At 41.1% G+C, this 19,651-nt stretch overlaps 1 protein-coding gene across 2 annotated transcripts; it reads right to left on the bottom strand.

Annotated features, from left to right (window-relative positions):
• Nucleotides 1-1,378: 1,378 nt before the first annotated feature.
• Nucleotides 1,379-18,188, bottom strand: cabp1b (calcium binding protein 1b). 2 transcript variants are annotated; one of them, XM_082542258.1, is made up of 8 exons: nt 17,165-18,188; nt 7,878-8,045; nt 6,967-6,997; nt 6,718-6,861; nt 5,971-6,080; nt 5,801-5,875; nt 5,615-5,687; nt 1,379-3,528 (listed from the first exon to the last, which is right to left on the bottom strand). In XM_082542258.1, exons 1-8 carry the CDS (start codon nt 17,870-17,872, stop codon nt 3,503-3,505), a joined length of 1,335 nt encoding a protein of 444 aa, XP_082398384.1. In that variant the 5' UTR covers nt 17,873-18,188; the 3' UTR covers nt 1,379-3,502. The 2 variants fall into 2 exon arrangements, with proteins under 2 accessions (XP_082398384.1, XP_082398385.1); XM_082542259.1 differs by lacking the exon at nt 7,878-8,045.
• Between the last annotated feature and the right edge of the window lie 1,463 nt (nt 18,189-19,651).

Here is a 19,651-nt window from a genome sequence, read left to right as displayed (position 1 = left end):
AGATTTTAAACTACTAGCACCTTGTTTTCCATCTTATCTTCATTTCTTACCTTATTCCATACTTCCACGGCTCATTTATAAACTTTCCTGAAATGTTTGGTGATGCTTTTTTAACTTTTGAACCTGAGTTTTGGTAACAGATTTTACTGACTTTGAACATGGTATGGTTGTTGGTGCCAAGCAGGCTGGTCTGAGTATTTCAGAAAATGTTGATCAGATGGGATTTTCCCATAAAACCATCTCTAGGTTTTACAGAGAATGAAAAAGAAGAACTGGTGGGAGCTGATATAAAAGCAACGCTATCAAATTACCGCTTGTTTAAACCCAGGTATGCATGTGAGCATCTGAACACACGGCATGTCAAATCTTGAAGCAAGAAGTAACAGTTCGAGCTGGAAATGTTATATGATAGTGTTGGGGGTATTTTCATGGCACACTTAGTACCAACTGTGTATTGTTTACACACTATAGCCTAGCTGAGTATTGTTGCTGGACATGTCCATCCCCTTTCGATCACAGTGTATCCATTTTCTGATTCTTTTCTCAGCAAGGTAATGCACCATGACACAAAGCTCAAATCATATCATTCTGGTATCTTCAATATAACGGTGAGTTCACTGTTCACACAGAGCACATTTGTGGGATATGGTAGAACAGGAGATTCTCATCATGGATGAGCAGCAATTGTGTGATGCTATCATGTCAGTACGGACCAAAATCTCTGAGGAAAGTTTCCAGCACCATTCAATGGGTCAAAAAGAAGTTCTGAAGGCATTTGGGGATCAAGGCTAGTACTAGCAAGGTGTACCCAATAAAATGTCCATTGAGCATATTTCCAAATCATTTCTAAGTTTTTTTTATAGTATTAAGTATTTCTGTCTCACCATTTTTAGACTGAACATGCAACTTCAGATTTCCAAGTAGTGCACTCTCACTCCTCACAGATTGTATCACTCTATCTCCACCTCAGCATTTATCTGTTGACTCTGACTATTTGTATAAAGGAGCTATTTTGCACATATCCTCCAGTCTCTGCTTCTGAATAAACTCCACATAAGAGGAGAAATGTCCCTTTTTGGTTTCTCTAGAGTCCGGAAGCAGTGGGTGGAAGTGAAAGATAATGAGGCATCCAACAAGGGTTTCTTTTTTGTTATGTGAAGATGTGAGCAGATGCTAGTATGGAGTGCAAATACTACAGTAGGTCTGATGAGAGTCAAGTCTCAATATTTTCAAAGTTTCTTTAAACAAGAATCTTATTGTCCAATAAAAATGTGAATTCTGTGACACGACTCCAGTCAAAAGAAAGAAAGGAAACATCCCCATCACAGTGTTTGAGGTTAAGAAGAAACACACATTCACACATGGCCTAATCTCAATTTGGAATAAAAATCTTTATTTCTTTTAGATTCTGCTACAAATTGCAGTAGTTTATTAGCATGCATAGTTTCACACAGTTAAAACAAGTAAAATCACAACTCTTTCTTCTTCTTTTTTTAAACAGCATGCATATACCCTCACATCCATTCATGAACAGTCTACAAATAATTTAGCTGTCCCAACAACTAAAGCGCATTTCACGCAGTCGTTTTGAAAAGGTAATTCAGTGCATCAAATTTCTGAAAAATATTGCATCTACTTACCAAACTGGATTAGACTCACAAATAATGTTTGTAAACTTTCTTTGGCTTTTTATTTTACCATAAAGAAGCTTCCACTGCTTCCTTGGAAATAATAATGACGGTAAGGAAGCTGGTACACTACATGGACAAAAATATTGGACCGCCCATAGCTTCATCTTAACTAGACATATTAGACAATTCTCCAACGTAGTGGGGACCGTTTGGGTAAGGCCCCCTTTTTTTGTTCCAGCATCAATGTACTCGAAGCAAGGTCCATAAAGACATAGCTGGTGTGGGAGAACTTGCAGAGCTCTGACCTCAACCCCGACAAACACCTTTGGGTTGAAGTGGAATAGAGATCGCGACCAATCACACACAAAAAATGATTCTTCACCCTCATAAACACGAAACAATAATTTTGAGCAAAGTGCAACTGAACTATATAAAATCAAAGGTCAATTTATTCAAATAAGTCATTATTAAAGAAAATATATTTTGTATAATCTAAATATATGCCAATCAAGTGCATTTAATTCAATTAGATTCAGTTAAATTTATCATTTGACTTTGTAACACTGTAGCAAAATTAGACAGAGAACTTACCTATCACTTATAGTCAGCATTTCAAACAGAGTTAGAGTGGGAATTAAGAAATGGGATTTAGGTGTAGTGTATAGGTGGCCCAATAGCTTTGTCCGTGCAGTGTATTAAAAATAAGCGTGTGCCAGGAGGGAGTTCGAGAGTGAGGTTGGTCGTTTGACTGATTTTGAGGTATTAAAGGTAAAAGTGTAAATGTTGCACCAAGTGAGATTTTTTTTAACTTCACAAATATTTTGTTCACTCAGCAAAACTCACAAAGAAACTCAAAATTATCAAAGCTCGCTGATGATAATAAAAGCACTAACCCCATCTCTTTACCACCTATAATTTACCTCTTTGTTGATCCCACGCTTGCACAGTCAGGCGTGGATGATTTCTCAGTGTCAAAACATGTTTTGTGTATTCTGAATATACTCGCGGAAGTAATTCAGAAATAGCAAAACACAGCATATATATAAAAAGTAAGGCCTATCTTCAAGATTAGCAAGTTGCAGTTGAAAGAGTCCGTCAGTCTTATGCACAGTGGCAATGACACACACATAAATATATATGTATAGTCTATATATCACAGTAAAATAGGTATAATGTTATTAAAGTCATGAGAACTGTATCGGTGCTACATAACATATACCGAACAAATACTGGGTCACGATAGTCTCCAGTGACATAACACATGTACAGCACAAGGTGGAAAGAAACAACAGTATGCACAAAACACAAACACGCTGCTTGACAGGGGTCACGTAACATGTTTCTATGTTGCCATTTGTATTTGTGCTTCAGATACGCTCGGCATTAAAAAAAGGAATGTGCTGTATGAGTTCGGGTGTTTGCTGGCATACTGCTGCTTCTTCTTAATTGCTACAATTATTAAAGTGTAATAGCATGTAGTTTGTAGGTGAGCAAAACAGCTTCACCCATTGAGTCAGGAGAAAAAAGCACATCAACATTAGAAATGTTGTCGTTAAAGGAAAATACGTTTGTAAAAACTACTTTGCAAAAGTCAGAAATGCAGCTATTGGTTTTGTTTATGCTCTTGGAAACAGCAGCAGCATATTATTCTTAACAGTGTTGCTCCCGACTGTAGTCGTCAGCATTTGTGCTTCAGCGTGGCAGTTTCAGGGCAGGGTTTGATATGTTTTCTTGTTTTGTTTTTTTTGCTGTCTTCTTCATTGACAGATTCAGAAGTTCAAGCTTCATCAGTATTCTGTGCTACTTGCACTTCTTTTCCTCCAAAACCCAACAGAGAATCCAGGCTGTCGTTTTAGCTCTCAGCCAGGAACTCACCGAGACATCATCCGCACAAATTCTGAAAATTAAACAAAGGAGAGATTATTCACACAGTGCAGGGACCTCCTGTGGTGGCCAAAACGGAGCAGAACTACGGTATGGTTGTTGGAGATACTGGAGCACAAGCTGACCTTGCTCAGTAGCAGCAGAATATGAGAAAGCCTGTATTTGCTTCAAAGTGCTGAATATATTTATATTGCTTCCAAAAAAAATGTCTTAATGATATCGCCAGAGATCGTGTGCTGCTAAATGAGCATGACTTGATCTCTAGGCCATGCATTAACTTGGGTATTATTACTGCCAATCTATCTCTGTCAACAAAGAAAATATGCAAGTTAAATAGTCAATGACACATCGGCTCATGAGTTTACGTAAGAGAAACTCGGTTTTTGCCCTTTATTTTGTACTGATGATGTCATGGGGCTAATAATATGTTAGTCTGAAGATAGTTGGGTAAATTTTGGGCTCAAACAAGATAATGATCACTGGATTTCACACAGCTATGTTTAGCATTTCTGTGCTTTTTAGCTCATTGTTTTGGCTACACAGACTAGCACTTTGATTTTTCTTCCTCTAAAAGCTGAATGAGAGGAACCCTTGAAGGTCTTTTTTTTTAACTGAGTGGTTTCTTGTATATTTCATGACCTTCTTTACAAGATATGTCTTTATTGATATATACTGAGGTGTCAAAACTGGTGTATACAGGTGATACCTTTAAACTTTATGGAATAACAAACTGCTGTGAGCCACTCTCACATCTCCAGTAGCATTGTTTCCAGATGCAGCAGGCAGCTGTTTTCAGTGGTAAAGCGCCAAATGCTAGCCACAACACTGAGATGATGGAGCGTTAAGCAACTAAACAGACAGTATTTGTTATGTCTCCAGATTTATTCCCTGATCTCCGTTTGGTTCTTACGTGTAGTTATGGTTTAGGTTTTGATTTTTCATTTATTTTAAAGTGTGATAAGCCTCCAGCTTTTTGTTATTTGTGGAGTTATTAGTCAGGTATGCACGTTCTGTGTGTCCGTGTTTTACTGTGGCTGTTGCCCAGCTCCGTGATTAGCCTTGTGTATATAAATAGTCCTGTGTCCCCTTTCCTTTGCCGAGTTGTGTGTTATCACATGGTATTTATTTTTTCTTGCGTTTCGACTTGTTTGGCACTTTGCAACAGCCAAAATAAGTCCTTGTTTATTAGAGTTCTGCCTCTCTGAGCTTTGTGTTTGTGTCCAGTACACGTCACATTTACCCTTGATATCAGTTTGCTGTGCTATATTAAAAGCTTAAAAAAAAGCTATAAAGTTCCCAGTAAAAGACAAAAAAATCAATTAAAGTTTAATAAAGATATCAAAAAGCAAAACTACACATCAGGTTGAATCAGTCTGCAGGTGTTACCAGGGCTTATAAAAGTCATAATCGCTGATCCACTTGCATGCACACGATATTAAATAAGTACTGGATACATACTAATACTACAGGATCCTAAAACAGAGCTGAACTTGAGGTTTCAAGTAGATCTGAGTAGACCCCAATTCATACTGTCTATGAGAGCAATTTCTAAACCTCATTTCTTTTTCTACCCAATTATATTTGCTTCCATATCTATTTTTAGCTTTAAAACAATTACCGAGGCACTCGAGCGCATAACCAAGTGCTGAGTATTCATATTTATTCTCTCGTCAGCCTCATTAGCAACCTGATGGTTCTCTCCTGCCTCACATCTTCTTGTACGTTATTTTCTGATCTTCACCCAAAAACCTGAAATTATGTATCTCTAAGTTTAGTAACACTGCTGAGAACAGCAAAACAGCCTTAAATTTTCATCCCCGGCATCCTGCTGTATACATCTTTCTCTCTGTGGGTAATCTATGAGGTGACATAAACCTTTGGCAAGGAGATTATCTGAGACAGACCTACTGCTTCATCCCCTCACCTCACTCTCAGCATGGTATTGGTATATAAGGCAGACACATAGTGGGATTTTGCTTATATGTGAAATAGCTGTGTGCGTGTGTGTTTCAGAGATAGACTGAAGGTTGAGAGAGAAGGACAAAAGCAGAAAAAAAGGTTATACTGTGTTCCCAGACATACTTCACAGTATTTTCTACCTTCAAAGTCTACACGTCCATCTCCGTTGATGTCAATGTCTCGCAGTATTTCCTCCAGTTCTCTGTGTCCAACCTAGAAAAGTCAGGTTGGTGTGATAGTGTGAGCTTCTGTGGCACAAAGGTTTAAAAGCAGACAGGCTGGACAGTGATGGATGGAAAGCTACAGGCACGAGAGCAGCTCTGTACCTGCTGTCCCAGAAGTTTTTTCATGGCCTCTCTGAGTTCTGCAGTGCTAATCTCGCCGTCACCATTAGTATCGAACTGAAAATGGGAAATAAACACATTACTAAAAACAAAAAATATTTATTGGTATTAAATGAAAATATAGCATTGAAAAAAATCCCGCCTTTCCTTACCTCTTTGAAGGCATCCCTCAGCTCCTTCACCCCTATCATGTCTGCTGTTTCAGCCAGAAGTTTGGGCCCCATGAGTTCAACAAAGTCTTCAAAGTCAACATGTCCTCCCACTGACGGATAAAATGTCAGCTTTTATGAGCAAAAACTGGCAGAGTTTTGTTTTCTTCATTTCAACATTATCATATGAATAGTAATGGTGAAGAGTAAACTCTAATTTTAAAGGGTCAGTTTACCCCAAAATCCTGGCAGCTAGCACTATTTATCAATCTTCAATGTTCTGATTGGCCGTAAAGCTGCTTATTTTACCTTTAATATAGCGGTATTAGATGGCAATATGTAGTGATGACCAGAGACCAAGGAAGTGGGAATTTCATGAGTTAAAATGTCCTGATTCTTTTTGTGAAGAACACTAGGATGTCAAATGGCAACCTTTTAAACTTCCAAATAAAGGTTTGGGTAATCCGGTTGTGGCTGTGCAAATCTTGTAGCCAGAACACACAAGCTGAGTGTCACGTTCAGTTTGCATCCACCATAAGGTAAGTGCATTTGGTTCCTTTACATAAAAGAGAAGACTGATATCTCTACAGTCAATCTCTCCAAAACTGGGCGGCTCTTATCAGAACAATCTAGATGGATAAGCAGCGCTACAGGATAAAAGAAGTGAATGCATATTAGGGAGAAATCTCTCTTTCAATTTTTATGCATATTTGGCAATGAATCAAGCACACAGGCACACTTCTAACTTACAGTTCATGTTGATCTGCTGGCTCAGTTCTATTAGCTCCATCTCTGTTGGCATGTATCCCATAGTTCTCATGCAGTTCCCCAGGTCTTTACAGCCAATGAACCCATCTTTGTCTTTGTCAAACTCCTTGAAGGCCTCGCGCAGCTCTGAGACCAAATGAAATTAAGTGTAAATGTGACAAAGATGTGTTGAAAACTACTTCAGAATACTGTAAAATTCACTCTTTATTTTTTACTAACAACATAGCATACCATCCATTTCTTCTGGCCTCAGCTCTCGATCCTGTGGAGGATCATATTGCAAGTTAGTACCCAAACACTGCTGATATCTTAAAAAATCAGGCCAATTCCCAGCATACAAAATGACACTGTAAAAAAGTAAATTGGCAACCACAGTGCCACAGAGTGCCACGAGCTTTCAGTTTTCACTCCAGCTATAGAGAGAAAGAAATTATTAGTGGGATCACACAGTTAATAAAACATTGAGTCTTCTATTTATAATTAGGCAGTGGGATCAAAGTGAAATACCAGAAACAAAATGTATGGCCTTTGTTGCAGCAGAAAAGAATCAGAACCATTTACTGTGTCTTTAGAACGAATGTGTGCGCAATGAGTGAAAATTGTTAGTATTTAGGGTAAATACAGAGACTAAAGGAAGATGTTAATACAAAATAATATGTGTCAGTCCATTGAATTAGAATAACTAGTCTCGACCACTGTATCCTTTAAGAAGTCCCATATGAGAGCTCATCATCAGAAGAGTCGTCCGCACTGAGGATTTCAGCATTGCTCCTGGCTTTAATAACAAGACCTTGAGTCGTGTTGTCAGCTGCTGGGAATAGATGAAGAGAAATAATCACCATGTGAGTAGCATTTCTGCCGCTGCCATAACCTGTCCTAATAATCCTCCATCCAGCTACAAAATGCATCCATCCTCATGCATAACAGATGCTCACATGCCCTTTCAGCATTCAACTTAAATTATCCAACAAAAAAAACCCATCTTCTAAGCCCGACCACTCTTCAATACATGCAGGAAGTGCTGACATTACAGTAGAAGGTGATTGCTACACACATGGGATTTGGTTGTTGTGCATGTACTGCATTGTGTGCTATAATCTCTCTTGGCATGCATGCACATGATATTTTCTGGACTTACGTACAGCCTGCCGGCTCTCAGCGAAGCCCTTGCGTAGAAAGATGCATGCAGGCCCCAGTATGTTGTGCATGTTGGCTCCATTCTGGGCCAGGGCTACTAGTGGCTCAAGATAGGCCCCCCCAGATCCCCCCTCCTCACAGGATTGCACTGCTTTGTAGTTCTTCTTCTGGTCCTGAAGAAGCATCCGGTGGGTAGCCGGATATGGATGAAGAGGCAAAGACAGGGGTAGAGAGTGTGACTCAGTTTGTTGAGGTATTGTTTCAACAAGGAGCCAACATGGAGATGGGAAGGAGGGAGGGTTCAGAGGAGGATCATAGATGACAGACATATGTCTGTCAGTCATTGGAAAGTGTGGAGTCAGGTGAGTCATGACAGAGGAAAGGATCTCAGTGACAGATAAGTGGGTGTAAAATATAGTGACAGAGCAACTGATGCCATCTACGTATAAATCCATCCGGCAAAAACCATCCTGCACAGCAGAACACTGCAGAGCAGGATGCAGGCCTCTTTTCATGTCACAAAGCAATAGCCTAATGTAAATAGTGCCTATCATTTTTTAATGGTCCTCACAGGTTATTGTGATCATTTTGATTCATTACACAATGTGGTTTGACTTGAGTAGCTTTGGCCATTGTTTCCAGTGATTACGATAACACTGCACTCACCACAATTGCTGAGATGTGGGGAAACAACAAGTCCAACTCCACACACTGGTCACACTTAACTCTGATATCAGTTTTTTTGCTCTACAGGGATGAATTGTAATAATAATAATAATAGTAGTAGAAAGCAGTTGCATGATTGCTCCCCAGATCTTATCACAGAAAATGGAGGGTGCAATATTATCTAAGCAATGGCCAGAACTAACAAAATAAGACCCAAGCTCTACTAAAATCAAAGAATTTCTTAATATTTTTTTTCTACAAGAGTGCTTGTGCTTTGGACTGACACAATTTATTTTTAGATTGCAAATCTGTAAGCAGTAGTACGGTTTTCTTTTAGTTCAGCACAAGGTCAAATAAGGGCATTTAGAGTGTTATAGTGAGTCCATGCAAGTCAGCTACAGCACTATTGCTGGGATTGTTACTTAAAATTACCCAGAAGTGGCTAGTTTTCTGTTTTTTTGTTTTGTTTTTGGGGGGGTTGTGCACATTATAAAACAGTTTTCCTGAAGGTGATGCTGACGTTCAGCCAGCCATTTAATTATAATCACCAATTAGCCAATCAACCAGGGGGCGAATGTTGTTCTCTCACATCAGTCATTGTGATTACCGAGAGGGCTACAAGTTAATTAAAACAGTTTTTCTAAGCCAAATAAGGTCCAGAAGGTCCAGCTGCAGACCAACACAGCTCAGATTGCTATTTAAAAAACAGAGTCTAATGTGCATTTTGGTCAAGATGAGATTAACTAATTTTAATGCACTAATTTCTCTTATAAAACATGTCACATTGATCTAGTTTTGAATTACTGCACTTTAACATCCAACTCAATGCAGGAATTTAAAGCTAAAAGGTAGAGAAGTAGACGTTATATCACAACGAGTTACCAGCGGACCATTTTGCTGTTGTTTTAAATCTTTCTGACATGAATTTGTACAACGTTCAGATGCTTTATACTGTCAGCACAAGACATCTGCATGCATATGCAATGAAAAATTAATATGCATGCTTGTGCAATATGCACAAACACACACTATTATGCGCTCTACAAATGACCTTCACACTCCATCTGTTACCATGCCAGTCGTCCTGCCAGTTCGTGCATTCCTACAGTTTTCACCACAGGAGCGGATGCCCACTGGGTAATCTGACCAAGTGATGCATGGAGCGGGGCTGTCTGTGGCTATATCGTGCCAGAAAAGTACTATGAACACATGCGCTAGCTTTTATATAACTAAAAAAGAAAATACACGTACACACGCACACACACGCACATACAAGACCAAAGAAAAATCTGAGAGGTTGTCAAAGAAACGCTGAAGTCAAGCAAGAACTTCTTCAGCACTCCAACCAATTTTTGCACAGATGGCATCAACAGTTGCTTGTCATATTGTTCTTCCTCAAGGATGTGCAGCTGGCGCAATAAAGGAAATTCTATTCGTGGGTCTGTCTCCCTGCTACACTGACGGTCTATTCAAGCATACGCTGATACGTGAAAGATGTAATCCAAAATTAGATGTATTAATAAGCCCAAAGACTCTGAGCCAGTGAAAACAGCACACCTGTTTGCAACATTTCCACTGCCTGATCGCATCCTGCAGGTGCTGTTCAACAAGGTAGCATCTTCACCTGGCTGATAAGGTGGTGTGCAGCCTGACTGACCTTAAGTGATGTGATCCTAATTCACAGATGCAGTCGACAGGTCAACCGAGAGGACTGACCAGCCCCTTGAACCTCTATGTGAATACATGCACTGATAAGGAAAGAGAAATCTTTCTGAAGTCCTTAAAAATGTCAACGTGTAAATGCAGACTGAGTTTTAAAGATCAAAACTAAAAGCTCCTGACTTGGCTAAAAGTACATAAGAGACGAGCTTTAATCTTAAATTATTCTGCTGTTATTCTCCACACAGCCTGAATGTAAAATATCTAACAGTACGCCAGCTCAGTCAGTGCAGATCCAGTCAAATAGCCATCGGTCAGGTTGGGGACAAACCATTAGAAAAACATGCACCAGGAAGGAGGAGATTCAAGGAGAATGAAAAACCTCAAAGCGGACCTTACCTTCTTGGTGAAAATTTTAAGCGACTTTACAGAGTTGCCCATTGCAAAAACAAACAAACCAAAAAAAAAAAAAAATCTTCCTGTCTTATGTTTTCTCTCTAACTGTGGCTGTGTTAGTGAGCCTGCATGTAAGTGCACGTGTATGCATGTGTGTTTGCAAGTGTTTCCAGGCATGCATGGGAATAAGAGTGATTAGAAAGCGAAAGAGGGTTCAGTGGGTCATTGACTAATAAAGGAAGACATTTGGGAGAAGGCAGGGAGAAGAGCAGGGATATAATAGGAGGTACGAGGGGAATAGGACGGAGAGGAGTGTGCAGGGAGGACCTGGAGGCAAGGACACTGGAACGAGGGGGAGGGACACTGAGACAAAGGGAGGGAAATATGTAAACAAGAATGACGGACAGGTCAGAAAAAACACAAAGATGCGCGAAAGAGAGGAAGCATGCATGTAATCAGCTCGAGATGCAAATGCCAGAAGTAGAAAAGAAAGACTGCTTATTCATTCTATCCTCTCTCCTACTGTGTCTTCCCTCCCTCTACCCTTTCTCTCTTCTCTCTCTGTCTCTGTTATCTCTCTCCCTCTCTCTCTCTTCTCTCTCTGTCCGTCAGTCTGTCTCATGCTCTTTTCCCCCTCAATTGCTCCCCCAAGTCCTGCTCACCCCACAGTTCTAAACCATCTATACGAATGTGACAGAAGAAGCTCGTTCGGACAAGCATATTACCTTCCCCTGAGCAAGATGCTGGAGACACTAATCCAAACATGCACACACGCACATGCACACACAGACATCTCTCTCTCTCCCTCTCTCTCTCTCTCACTCGTACACACGCTCGATTAGACACTCTTGGATGTGGGGCTGTGGAGCTAAAAATATAACACACGCTCTCTCTTCCCCCCTATTCCCACCACTCTACCCCCAGCATCCATCCCTGCTCTCTCTCCCTCTCCCCGTATGTGTCGACCACACACATACACACAAAGACGTAGAAGCATCACAAAGTCACGTTAAGCTTGAAGGGCTCGGATTCAGATCAAAGCTAAAATGTGCAAGAAATGACACATGGATTCTGAACCACCGCGCTGGAGGATTCAAATCAGTGTGTGCAAATGCAAACACACACAGACGGAAAATAAATGCTCTCTCTCAGCCTCACACACACACACACACACACACACACACACACACACACACACACACACACACACACACAAGCATACATTTGTTGTCAGGCACAATGACCAAAAATGTGGCTTTCTAAAAATGAAGCCTCTGTAAAAACAGTAGTGAAAAGGATAATGCATGCAAATGCAAATGTGGGCTAATTGACTGATCAACACTTTGTCCTACTAGGCTTCACATTTAAAGTAAATGCTGTACCTTTTATTCCAGGGTGCAATAAAAACTTAACAAACAAAAATATGAGCTTAAAGTTAATTCACTCATTTCATTTTGTCTCACTATATGTGTTTCCATACCATTTTGCATTTACTCGTTAGTTATTATTGACCTCTGGTTCTCTTCCACAGTGTTTCTTTTGTCCCGTCTTCCTCCCCTCACCCCTAACAGCTCACGGGAGATGGCCGCCCCTCCCTGAGCCTGGTTCTGCCGGAGGTGTCTACCTCTTAAAAGGGAGTTATTCCTTCCCACTGTCACCAAGTGCTTAGGGGGGCCATCTAATTGTTAGTGTGTCCTCTATTTTTTGTAGCATCTTTACCTTAAAATATAAAGTGCCTTAAAGGGACTATTGTTGTGATTTGGTGATACATACTGTACATATATTGCATGACTTTAAAATGCACAGCGTGTTTATTGCAGGAGTTTTAAGTGAGAATTCAGACATGTTCTTATTGACATGTCCCTCTTAAGTAAAAGCCCTTCCCTCTGAGGCATATTTTAAGGTATGTAAACAAGTTCTGCCTTAAACATTTATTATTTATGACCAGTTTGGGTTTTTTGCATATGATAAAATGAATGATTATTTCTTACAACCAAGCTGTTGTTTGATAGAAAATCTAATTATGTTGGTAATGTTTAAAAAGAAAACTGAGGAGAAGCTTTTAGGATTTTGGTAGTCGTCATTTTATGCAGGAAAAGTTCTTCTTTCTGTCATAAACATCCACCTAGTGGTAACTTAACAGTCGGTTGCTGCGGCACTGACGTGCATCAATATTTCCCCCTCCTGTCCGACCTTGTCTATTCACTGATGTTCTAATAAACACATTCACGCCCAAGTTGCTTCACATCTATCTCCCATTCAATATCTGAGCGGCTCCTCTGCGTTGTTCCTTGGGTGATTCATCCAGCCTCTCACCACAGGCTCATTGTGAACTTCAGAACACATCAGACGTCAGACACAGGAGCCGTCAGCTCTTATAATGTCACACCGTAGTGTGCACGGGCATGAGATCCATCCCTCTCTCTCTCTTTTTGCTGTATCCTTTCCCTTTTCCATCATACTCACTCTCGGATACTTTACCCACTAAGAAGCATGTCATTTACTTTCGTTGATATTAGTATCAGATGGTTATGGGGTGACCATTTCTCAAGAGTCTACATACGCACACAAGGCAGGAATCTAAATCAAACAGGAATATTAATCGTTTCCTTTGCGATTTATTTGAGATTTGAGGTCAAACATAATCCTGTTTCATCCATCCTCGGCCATCAGCTGTGTTAAATGAGCTGAGAGAAGTAGGAGGGTGAGGGAGGGGACTGATGCAATAATAAGCTCACATGAGTTCACCAGCCGTTGTCCTCTAAAGCCACCGAGTTAATATTACACAAACAAGGAGACTGTGACCACAGAATTCATGTGGTTTGTTTGTGAGTTCGTCATCAAAGGACATCCGAGCGGTGAAAAGACACGCAGTGCGCACTTGCGTCATCTTCTTGTGTTTGGGTTGAGACGTCACAGTTTTTATCCTGCAGCTGATTCATTCATTGGAGTCAGATTATAGTCAGTATTTAAGTATTTTTCTTTCAAACATCTGCTTTTATGTGAGAGGAGTTAAACATCCAGTGTGTCAGCAGGGGAAAAATATTCATGTGTCTTTTTATTGCATGTCAGTTATTGCTGATTTTTTTTTCTCTCCCTCTGAATCATTTATCCCTTCTAGTCTGTCTCGCAGTCTCTCACACTGATTTTCCCTTTCAGCCTCAGGTCTGCATCAATATTTAGCATCATCACATGGGCACACATGCACTCACACACACACACACTTCATAATGTAGCATGTGCATGTGTGTGCACGGGCCTCTAATCCTCATCTCAAAAAAGGGGTTTACCTCCTTCTTGGAGATATAAATATACCTACCATATGTCTAAAAATAGTTTTGTATGTTCTAGATATGTTCTTCTTATTTTCACCCTGATCTTTCTCCTCATATTACTCATTTGTGCTCCCCCCCCCCCCCCCCTGTAGGCACTCTCCTTTTATCCCCTCTCAAACGTCACTATGACCCAGGTCAAAAAAGGAAAAAGGAAAAAGGAAAGGAAGAGAAGGAAACATCAGTGCGTGCGAGTACAAGACGAGTAACAGGAAGTGGACTTAATCTGTGTTTTAAGACCTTTTCCTTAGATTGTCTTTTCAGGTGGGAGCGAGGAAGTGAGAGGTGATGAGCGTTTGCTGGTATAACAATCATCAGGTCTGCCAGTAAAGGCGCTCACTATTCCTATTTTACATCCTTTGTCCCCCTCATTTATGCGATTCCTCCCCGCTCCCTTCACTTTCTTTTCTGGCCCTTTCGCTTCTCCTGGCTCCCTGATGTGACATTCTCCCCCCACTCCACCCCCTCTATCCCTCACCCGCACACTGGCAGCTCAAAAACCTTGGTACAAATGATACTTGCTCCCTCTGCTGGTCAATGCACATCCTTCAACTATTATTTTAGAAAAAAAATAAGAGATTTCTCTTCATAATAATTTCTCATCACACATCTTTCAATAACAGTTCTCTACTACATTTCCACATTTCCTGCGAGAGTGTGCAGAACAAGGTCACAAAAACCGAGAGCTGTAGTTGGACTTTTAAAATAGAAACAAATTTTCTACTGGGACGTAAAAGTGCTCTGTCCTCGATCAAGGTGTCCTTTTAAACCCGAATGGTTCAAAGGCCAGAATGTGCTGGGATAATGGGAGCTAATTACGGTGCATGGATGCTCTAAGGATAGAAAATTTGAGTGAATCACAGTGCCACAATCTCCCTATAACAAACAATCGGCAAAATGCAAGCGGCAAAACACATTTGTCCTTATTCTAACCCCCACACTTGCCTCTGTGGTCATCGTGAGTCATCATGATTCACGTATTAAAATGTGAATTTTAAGATGACGGCTTGAAAAAACATTCACCGTCTTTCTCAATCAGGAAGCGCACTTGCAGAAGCCTGAATATTTTTGCCAAGACAAAACAAAAAGTAATAAAAAGAGGAAAAAAAACACCCTGCCCTCCTCCAGTCTCTCATAATCAGGTCTTGTTGGGCTATTTTTAGCCTTCTCTACATGCAGCGAGTGTGTTCTGTTAGGATTGTGTGCAGATCTTGATGTTACATAAGAAAATATGAAAAGAAAGAGTTTGCAGGGAGTTTAATGCCTCATTGCTGGACCCGGTGTCAAGCTGCCACATCCCGATTTAAGAAGTACTAAAGGGCATACTATGACGATTGTGTTGTCAAATAAATGAAACAGCTTAGGTAAGACGCTGAGCAGGTGCAAAAGAAGAAATAAATAAATAAGAAAGCATGCCTGCATAAGCCTTCTCAGCTTTCTTCACTTTTTGTCCTCACAAATGCATCATTCGCTTGCTGGCTCCCTCACACAAACACTGATGCACACAGACTCACAACTAGCTCGCGTCCACTCACAAATTCATTTTAGCTTTTGACGGCCGTGTTTGGTATGACTGAACTTCCGGGCGATATCACAAAACAAAGCACTTTGAGAATTTGATTATTTTCGTCCAAAATCAGAATTAATTACAGTAGGTTTGCTGGTTTGGTAAGCCTGCATTTTCAAATTACATTTGTAGCTTTTTATACTTTTTCTAGCTTTCACAAATGTAATTCTTCCTCACTGTTCCCCTGAATCAAAAATCTGAATTTTTCCCATGTGGGATCTAGGCAGAAAATATCAGATCTCCTTATTCTATGCACATCAGCAGCTCTGGAGACTTTATATAGCACACCGCTGGATGGATTTTGCCTCACTGGAACCCCTAAGACTGATTGAAGCTCTGGCCTGGATTGAGGAGTTATTTCTAGAACACATTAGCACACTGAGAGGTAATTGTCTCCTCTTTAGCTTTTTATCATCCAAAGATGATGAAGAAGGATTTTAAGTGAAATGAGAAAAAAAAAGATGGGGTGGAGGGGGTTGAAAAATCTCATGTGCAGCTTCCTGATCTGTCTGAGTAACAGGAGGAATTTGGCACCCTTTGTAGAAAACTAGTTTATTTGGAAGTGAACAGGTGGTGAAGTGATGCAGCCTGCATTTGTCACTCACCACGTTATTGGCAAATGTTACGAATGATATCTCTACAAACGCTTCACTTACCGTTGTGTGTGTGCGTGAGACACACGGGCTCTCATCACTGAAACATTTTCCACACAGGGGGGTAAGCTGATCCCCCTGCTGTCACTCAGGTGACAGCAACAATGAAAGTGACTGCATTCATATCGGGATGCATGAAAGACTACAGAGAGCGTGAAAGTAATGGACACCCAAAACAAACAGGAGCCAGATTCGGACTGAAAAGATGCATTCATTTTTAATCTGCCCAGAACGGGTGACACCCTGTCAGTCCAGCCTCACCTTCATCTCACCTGTGAAACCTGCTGCTGAATTTCAGCAGCTCTTATGAAAAGCATGTATGCTGCAGTTAATGGACCAAACCTTTGCAGCAACGAACAGGAACCCACAAGTAAAAAGCTGAATATCTAATGAGCAATATTTATTTTATTCATTTAGGATTGTTTTATTTATGTCCTTTTATACTGAAAGATCTGCTTTGACCCTGAATTGGATAAGAAAAAGACAATGGATGGATGGATGGATGGATGGATGGATGGATGGACTTTCAAAACATTTTCTTTTTTATCTGTGAATGGAGATGGTCTGAATGTGATGTCCACACAGAACATGAAGATCCAGTAGTGCAATCCAGTAAGGACCTCAAAGTGAGCAAGCCGCATCACTTTGTAAATAGACGCAATTTTGATCTTTGTGGGGGAATAACAACGTTTTTCTCTTTAGTGCAAATAATTTAAAAAAAAACAAAAAAAAACGAGTGTTCCAGTTTCTTCTGGTTAATGAGTCTGCTTTTTTTTTTTATTCATGCTGCTACTGAGCAGTAATACAGCTTGATATTTTGCCCTTTGCATTATGCTACAACAAAACTCTGCAGACTTAATGTCGAAACAAGACATTGTTTAATTTAACTTAAAAAGATTTAGAAAACTTAAAGAAGGTCAATCTATAAATTAATTATGACATTCAATTTTTCCCACTTTGATCAACTTTCGAACACTTTCGAAGTTTAAATGTTCTCCCCTCCCCACAAACCTCCTTACCTGCCCAAAAACTGATTTCACTATTGGATGAAGACTGGAGTCATACTCAGAGGATGCTGCGTTTAGTCTTTTGGTTTTGCGGCTGGCCGCTGGCCGGACAGGTGCGCTTGTCGCAGGTGGGTCTGAGCTGAGGCTGGGTGATGACCCGGTGACGACTCTCTCGCTGGACTCGAAGAAGAAAGCTGCATCGTCCTGGTGTTTTGGATAAGATGGGGTTGGTGAGGTTCTCCTGTCGTGTCTGGATCCGACCTGCGGATGCACAGCGGGAGGCACCTCACCTCGAGTGGAGTCGTGGTGGTGATGATGATGATGATGATGAGACTGTTTGGATCTCGAGGACCCGATGTGCTGTTTCTGATGCCTGTTCATCCTGTGCCCCACATCCTCCTGAGTGTATTCTTCATCATCTTCATCATCAGCCAGGGTGGTCGGCTGCCGGTGAGTATGACTTTTCGGCGTCCGATGATGGTCACTTAAATGTCGAGAGTCGGCATGTCTTGGTTGGCAGAGAGGTCTCCGCACACTGGTCTCGCAGTCTTCCCTCCAGACCGCGTCCTCGCTGCCTCCAGCTCCGGCGGGATGATTGTGGTGAGAGCGCTGGCTCCTGTGACCGTGGGGACCGCGATCCCCGTGGGCAGACCTGCGGTGGGGCCCCGATGTTCTAAGAAGAGAGGTGGTCGACTCGCTTTTGGGAAGAGATGAGCTCATCGTCTGCGCTCGTTTGACAGGCGAAGTGAAGCTGAGGAAGGATGAAGGTCAAGCAAAGGAAAAGAAGGCAGTCCTCCGCCACGTGCAGGTGTTCAGCCTCAGACGGTGGGACCCCGCTCTTTAATCCACATCCACGCGCTCGATCAACACTTGACAGAGCGCAGAGAGGAAGTTGGAGCACCTGAGCGAGAGAGTGGCAGCAGAAAAATGTAGAAGTTGAGCTCTATCAGCTAGCCGGTCAGTCACGGGGGCTCCGCTAAGTTTGGATGACAGCACTGTGTTGCGCTGCCGCGTGTCACATGCGGCAGCAAGTTCACTCCGCTCCACGTAACTACACATAATTTCACACGTAATGAGCAGCTCGATTAATTTTGCCCCCCCCCCTTTTTTTTTTTTAATTTTTATTTTTAACGAGCAGTCGCTTGGACGTTTCTGCTCACGTTCATGTTTTACATACAGTGGATGATGTATCAAAATCACAAACATCGACAGAGAAATGGTATTAGACCAGACAGCAGTCAGGACTAACAAGTGGCTTCAGTGACATTAACGCGAGTGGACGGTGGTCATTGTTTTCAAGGACGGGCAAGGTAGATCCCCTGTGTCCTGCAAATCTGGAACTTTTATCAAACACTTCACGAGTTAGAAGGACTTTTAAGTTGGAATTAACGCTGATCACCCTTGAGATATACAACACAAAGCAACAGTAAAACATGATGTCACAAAAGGTCAAATAAAATGACAGCTTTGGGGGGGAAATACTTTAAGTGATTCTTAAATGATTTTTTCTCCAATCCTTCAAATCAATTTGCAGATTTAGGAAAAGACTGGTTAAATCTCTACTATCTCGCTATAAAAAATAATACACCGAAAGGGTGTTAACTTGGGATTTTCTCTTTTTTTTCACTAACACTTTATGTATGTTTTATAATGTGAATTATCTATAGGCTGCACATGTGTAGGGGAGATAAATATGCATATGCAGTGAATCAATTTTCATCGCTTGCTAACAACAAACAAACAAACAATATGCTTGCATAATCTGGGTGTGATGGTGTCAACAGCATAATGGAAAATCTGACTGTGGGTTACTCAAAATAGTAACAGCAAAGTTCAAATGAAAAAAATGGTGAAAACAAAAATAATTAATTAAATAAATAAATAAAATTAAAAGCACATAAGAGCGTCAGTCTTGCCCCATCTGCACATCCAGGGTCATAATTCTCACAGCAGATGTCTGGGGATGCAGGGCAAAAGTAATGATGTTAATATACGCAGCCAATTAGACACTCGGGCTCTCACGAACTGTGCTCACAGAGCAAAGCTGAGATTTTGCCCTACTCTCTCAGGGGAATTTTTGTTCTACAACATCTGTGTCCCTGTCTCCACAGCTCTAGGGAGAAGCAAAGTGTCTTCACTCTGCTGCAACCATCCCCCCGACACACACACACTTCAACATGGGCTCGCTTTAACTCCTCTGATACCTTTTCGTTTCAACTGTGCATCTCAGCAAGCGTGGGTCGATGTCACCGTGTGCTGAGCCATTATTGTATCGTTCTGTAAAAATCAGCAGCATCTTTAGTCTAGTGAGATGACACTCTGAAGTATGAGCTTAGCTTTTAGAAACATTTCTATCAGAGCATTTCTGGAAGAGGTGTGAATCATGTTGCTTTCATCTTACCCCCTCCTGCTCTTTTTTGCTCTCCCCTTCTGTAGACACTGAGCTGCAGCAGGGGACATTCAGGCCTCAGGCTGCAATATGGCCCATTTATTGTACAA

This window comes from Aulonocara stuartgranti (genome assembly GCF_965226115.1).
Source record: "Aulonocara stuartgranti genome assembly, chromosome: 7".
Classification (NCBI taxonomy): Eukaryota; Metazoa; Chordata; class Actinopteri; order Cichliformes; family Cichlidae; genus Aulonocara; species Aulonocara stuartgranti.
The sequence above is the reverse complement of the archived record's forward strand: the minus strand, read 5'-3'. Positions and strand labels throughout refer to the sequence as shown.